General features: G+C 38.3%; 1 protein-coding gene across 1 annotated transcript in view; it reads right to left on the bottom strand.

Annotated features, from left to right (window-relative positions):
• The window catches only part of LOC115226954 (SH3 domain-binding protein 5 homolog), a gene marked incomplete at its 5' end in the record, with an annotated part of 8,186 nt that extends 2,023 nt beyond the window's left edge, over positions 1-6,163 (bottom strand). Inside the window, 5 exons of the mRNA XM_029797913.2 lie at positions 416-629; positions 2,243-2,285; positions 2,518-2,648; positions 3,763-4,071; positions 6,101-6,163. Coding sequence (XP_029653773.2) covers positions 416-629; positions 2,243-2,285; positions 2,518-2,648; positions 3,763-4,071; positions 6,101-6,163 — 760 coding nt within the window. The remainder of the gene's footprint in view (positions 1-415; positions 630-2,242; positions 2,286-2,517; positions 2,649-3,762; positions 4,072-6,100) is intronic.
• Between the last annotated feature and the right edge of the window lie 209 nt (positions 6,164-6,372).

Below are 6,372 nucleotides of genomic sequence, written 5' to 3'. Positions count from 1 at the left end.
CAGTACTCAACTGGTATTATTTTATCGACCTCGAGAAGATGAAACGCAAAGTCGACATCGGCGGCATTTGAACTCAGATCGTAAAAACGGACAAAATGCCACTAAGCGATTTGCCTGGTTTGCCAACGTTTCTGCCAGCTCGCCAATAATAATAATAATTATAATAATAGTTTCAAATTTTGGCACACGGCCAGCAATTTCAGGGAATGAGTGAGTCAATTAGGTAAACCCCGTATGAAACTGGTACTTATTTCATCGAACCCGAAAGGATGAAAGGCAAAGTAGACTTCGGCGGAATTTAAGCTCAGAACGTAAAGCCGGAAATCGAAATACCATCAAACAAGAACAAACACCATCAAACAGCAACAAACTCCATCAAACATCATACTACAAGAATGCCAACAAGACTACTCACTTAGCTTTGCCTCAGTTTCGAATTCAATTGAGTTGTGACGTTCATTATGTTCCGATCCGACACCGGGTTCGCGTGGTAAGTAAAGGAATTCCTTTAATTTACGACGTTTATGAACCTCCTCCGAAATCCTTTCTAAGTTTCTCAGGGCCTCTGAATAGACTGCCTTCATTTCCTGGAGGTTCGCCTGGAGACAATCCACCTTTTTCTTTTGTAGCTGTAATGAGACAAAACGAGAGGAAATCTTAATTGAAGCTCAAATATCGTGAAGATGACTTTTCTGATGAAATGTTTGGAAGGGAGAAGAAGGACGATTGTTATCTTCACTAAACCTTTTTATTATTTCTTTTATTGTTTGTTTGTTCCACGCGTGTTGCATGAATACATGGATAAGTAATACCATTAAGGAAAAGACTTATGATCAGACTGGAGTTCATTGAAGGCACGCAGCCTAGTGGTTAGGATATTGCAATTACGATCGCAAAGTCGTCGTTTCCATTCCCGGACTGGACAGTGCGTTGTGTTCTTGAACAAAACACATTATTTCACACTGCTCCGGCCCACTCAGCTGTGAACCGAACAAAGCCTGCGACGAACAGGCGTCCCACTCACGAAATTTTTCCCCACGAGATTTCCGGGCCCCAGTTATGAACTCATTTACATACAGCCAATTAGAGCTCGACTATCACACTAATTTATGAGCGCATAGCAAGTGATGGGTGATAAGATAAGGTCACTTGGGTAAGGAATGACTGTTTCTTTTCTCTTTTAATAATGCTTGTTGTCCTTGTTCTTGTTTCAACCATGGCTGCCACTGCGTAATTATTTGTGTTGTTGTTTACTTTGTAAAACAGTAAGGGGAAAGGGTTGCTAGCACATTTTTCCCATCCACATCTTTACCATATGGGGCCCTAACAAATTCCGATGATAGGTATAGATGCAAATCTATCTAATTACTTGTCTCCTTCTAAAATCAGGCATAACTTGGCGATCGGTCGAATTACAACACCTTTCTTCGTTTTGAGTTTACTTGGTAGAGTGTGTTTGTTAACTTGACAGCAAGGTCAAGGTAAGCTCTGATTGGCTGTATGCAAATGAGTTCATTACTGGAGTCCGGAACTCACGTAGGAAAAAAAATTCGCTTCCCGGACTGGGCGTGCATTGTGTTCTTGAGCAAAACACATCATTTCACATTGCTCCGGTCCACTCAGTCGTGAAACGGACAAAGCCTGCAACGAACAGAGAGAACGTTATGATCTTGGTTACTTGTACACCATGTAAACCGGATAATCGGCACTGTGAGTTCTAGGACCCGAGATAAAAGCACCCAGGAGTTGGTGATGATGATGATGAAGAAGATGGTTTAAGACTATTTTCATGTTACACGTATATGGTATACATTTGAATGTATATATGCGTGTGTATCTTTTATCTTTTACTTGTATATCTTTATATGTATATATATATGCATAAATACGTGGTGTGTCTGTGTACGTACATAATATATATATATATATATATATATTATATATATATATATACATGTATGTATGCATTGTGTGTTAGTATATATATATGTATATACATACATACATATATATATATATATATATATAATATATATATATATATATATATATATATTACTTGTTTCAGTCATTTCACTGGGGCCATGCTGGAGCATCACCTTGAAGGGTTTGAGTCGAACAAATCGACCCCAGGACTCTTTTTTTTTAAGCGTAGTACTTATTCTATTAGTTTCTTTAGGCGAACCACTAAGTTACGAGAGCATAAATTTGGAAATGAGAAATATTTGATTTTTGTACACACCTGGAGAGCTTCCTTCATTTCATTCTTCTTTTCGAAATAAGGTCTGAAAATGTCAGATAATAATAATAATAATAATAATAATAATAATAATAATTATAATAATAATAATAATAATGATGATGATGATGATGATGATGATGATAATAATAAAAGTGATAATGATGGCGACGATGACGATGCTGGCGATGACGTAGAGGATGATGACGATGACAATGCTAATGATATGATGATGATGATGATGATGACGACGACGACAAAGAGGAAAACAATGTTACCTGGATTTAGCGATAGCTTTAGTATAGAGACGTTCGTATTTCTTAATGGAAACCTCCAGTTCAGAACAAATGGACGCCGTGCGGTGATGCTCTTCTTCGCGTTTGCGTTTCTCTCTTTCCGCTTCCATTAACTGAAATATAAGAGAAAGACGTCAAACAGATATCAGACAAATGTCAAACAGATGTCGGAGCTCTGCTAAGCAGATGCCATACGGAACGTCACAAAAGAGATATATCAAAAAGGACATCTGGACTGTGTGGTTTAAAAAAGATGTTAGTACAACGCTATTGACATTGTTTTAGTATATTTCTAAAAGGATGATAATAGAAAGTTATGAGATACGCTAAACAGATGCCATAAACATATGTCAAACAGATGATAAATTGATGTTAACTAGTATTCCGTCGGTTACGACGATGAGTGTTTCAGCTGGTCCGATCAACGAAAAAGCCTGCTCGTGAAATTAACTTGCAAGTGGCTGAGCATTCCATAAACACGAGTACTCTTAACATAAATTCTCAGGAAGAATGTGACAAAGCTGGCCCTGGGAAATATTATTATTATTATTGTTGTTATTATTATTATTATTATTATATTATTATTATTATTATTATATTATTATTATTATTATTAAGGCGCCGAGCTGGCAGAAGCGTTAGCGCACCGGACGAAATGCTTAACGGAACTTCGCCCGTCGCTACGTTCTGAATTCAAATGCCGTCGAGGTTGACTTTATCTTTCATCCTTTCGGGGTCGATAAAATAAGTACTAGTGATACACTGGGGTCGATGTAATTGACTAGTCCCCTCCCCCAAAACTGCTGCCCATGTGGCAAAATTTATAGCTGTTATTATTATTATTATTATTATTATTATTATTATTATTATTATTCGTCAATTACTTAGCATTAAACCAATTCGTTAATCGATTGCTTGATTAATCGTTCAGTGAATCGAACTCTTTTATTTGCCATTGACGATCATCTTGTCAATGGACATGCTCTTTCTACTCCAGATATGGAGTAAAGAGGGTTTGTCGATGAAAAGACTTTGATAAAGCTTGCTAATTGACTGATTGACTGCGTGACTAATAAAACAATCGATTAGCTTATTAGTCAAATATTAACTAATTCAACAATAATAAAAGAAGTGAAATAGAACCAGTGCGTGTATTTAATATTATTATTAACATTGTGGCCCTCCCGAGATACAAGTATGCTTTAAGTAACACCCAAAATAACATACCCGAATAATAGCATGGTTTAATGCTTCCTGAGTTGAGGAAGACAATTCTGAAGTGTGACATTCATCAGAATTCTCTTGCAGAAGCTTCTCTTCTGCTAGCAAGATCGTTTCTTTGGCTGCCTGGTAAATACTATTGGCCGTCTGGAAATGGCGAGCCGCTCGAAGTGTCTCTTCCTGGACGCATTTCGAAATGTCTTTCTTCTCGTAGTAAGCACGTGACAGTGAGATGCTCTTGCGGATGTGTGACGAGAGTTGGTCCAGTTCGTGTGTTCGGTTGGATAATATGTTTTGGTAGTCGGAACGGGCTTTCTAAGAGGAAAAAGAGCGAAAATATTAAATAATAATAATAATAATAATATAATAATAATATAATAATAATAATAATAATGTTTTCTGCTATAGGCACAAGGCCTGAAATTTGGGGGGTGAAGGGGAGTCGATTTCATCGCCTCCAGTGATCGAACGGTACTGTATGTATGTATGTATGTATGTATGTATGTGTCTTCTATCTTTTGATTATTATAAATCTTCCACTGAGGAGGGAGCCTGTTTTCAACAATGATGCAAATCTCCGTCATGGGATGTAGTTAACACAGACAAATTCACATTTGGAACTTGAGAAAATTCTTGCATATTTTTACTGTTCCACTTACAGATTGCGCTTGTAATGCACGAATTAGCCGGTCCATTTCTCTTTCTGAAAATCCCAGGTTATCCAGATTCTCCTTTAAGCATTTACTAACAAAACCTAGTACTCCAATAATTATTGGTATGAATATGAATCCATAGTCTAGATATAGAAGCTGGAGGTTTCGAAGCAGTTGTCCATAGATATCTTCTTTTTCTTTAATTTTCAAAAAGATATGTATGATGACACGTACCTTTGCCCTTCTATTCCAAACAATATCCAGCCTGTGTAGTATGTATGTATGTATGTATGTATGTATGTTGTATGTATGTATGTATGTATGTATGCAAACACATTCGCACGTCCGTGCAAACGTGTATATGTATACATCTGTGTGTTTGTATTTGTGTGTATGCGTGTGTGCATACGTGTGTGTGGGCTTGTATTTATGTGGGTATACGCATGTGTGAGTGTGTATGTATGTGTGAGTGTGCGTGCGCGCTCGTTAGTCATTGTTTAGTTCCTGTCGGCTCATCCACACCCAACTCGCTCACATCCTCCGGAATAAGGCGGGATTGCAAGGAGGTATAGTGTACAACGAGGCGAGGCGGAGTATGCAGTGATAGGGTATGCGGGTGGAAATGTGGTGTGGATGTGGTACCAGGGTCGATGTATTTATACGCAATTATTTATAACATAGCCGCAGTCTAATGACTGAAACAAGTAAAAGAATAAAATATATTTTCATTTATGTAAACTACACTCAAGATAGGAGAAAGTGCCACTCAAATCCAAGTCATTCTTCAGTCAGCTTATAGCTTCACTGGATCAAACAGACATTCAATGGACTGACATTCACACACAACAACAAGAGAATGCTGCCCTTCCATCCAAGCCCACTCCCAATCTCTTCATACACAGAGATATACTCTCAAGCATGTCAATTCACATACACTCAGGTATACTAAAGTAAGTACACCTGAGGGTACTACACTCATGTACCCCTACTTGAGAAATAAGAGAAAGATCAACTTGTATCTAATACATTTTCCTGTCTTAATCTCATCACTGCTAGATTACAGGTCGTCGTGCACTTACGACCACTATTGGTTCTGACTGACTGATCGTGAGTCGATTTTGTCGTAAGTTGATCTATAGGCCTACATAGCTTTGCTTTATATTTGCACATTCTTAACGTACATTCTCAGGCAAAATTCACACACAACATTCTGTATTATACTACAACAATGCTATTTGTTCGGAGTCTCAAGCAGTCATCTAATAAACAAATACAAGGCTGCCACGATGTCTCCGCGACCGGATATTCATCCAACATTTGAGTGGCGATCGAAAACTAAACCTAGAGTAAACGTTTGTGAGCTGGCGTCATCCGTAGACGGGTTAATTTCTAAGAAATTAAACCCATTAGACTTCAACTGGGCTATATATTACGACTGCTGGGAGCTGGTGCGCCATTCATTGTAAAGTCGATCGGTCGTAAGTCGGATTGGTCGTCACGACGATGACATGTATGCAGAAACTCAAGTGCATACTTACACCCATACTCACACTCACAAGCGAGATGAGCACCACTTGCATCGAAGTGTTACTGCATTCTGTTGGTCTCTTCGGTCGATTTTACACACACTCAAGTATACATCCACACTTACATACACGTTCACACTCAAGATGAGAGGAGGCTTGACTTACATCCAGGTCATTCTCCAATCTGTTAATCTCTTCGCCAGATTCATTTAATCGGTTTAACTCAATCTGAAAAAGAAAAACAAAAAGAGAGAGTTAAGAGTCAGATATACATTTGTGTATGTGTTTTTGTGACATTATGTGTATGTGTGTGTGTGTGTGTGTGTGTGTGTGTGTGTGTGTGTGTGTGTGTGTGTGGTGTGTTTGTGGGTGTGTGTGTGTGTGTGTGTGTGTGTGTGTGTGTGTGTGTGTGTGTGTGTGTGTGTGCGTGCGTGCAT

Source organism: Octopus sinensis, unplaced genomic scaffold (assembly GCF_006345805.1).
Source record: "Octopus sinensis unplaced genomic scaffold, ASM634580v1 Contig00670, whole genome shotgun sequence".
Classification (NCBI taxonomy): domain Eukaryota; kingdom Metazoa; phylum Mollusca; class Cephalopoda; order Octopoda; family Octopodidae; genus Octopus; species Octopus sinensis.
Note: the sequence above shows the minus strand (reverse complement) of the source record. Positions and strands in the feature narration are given on the sequence as shown.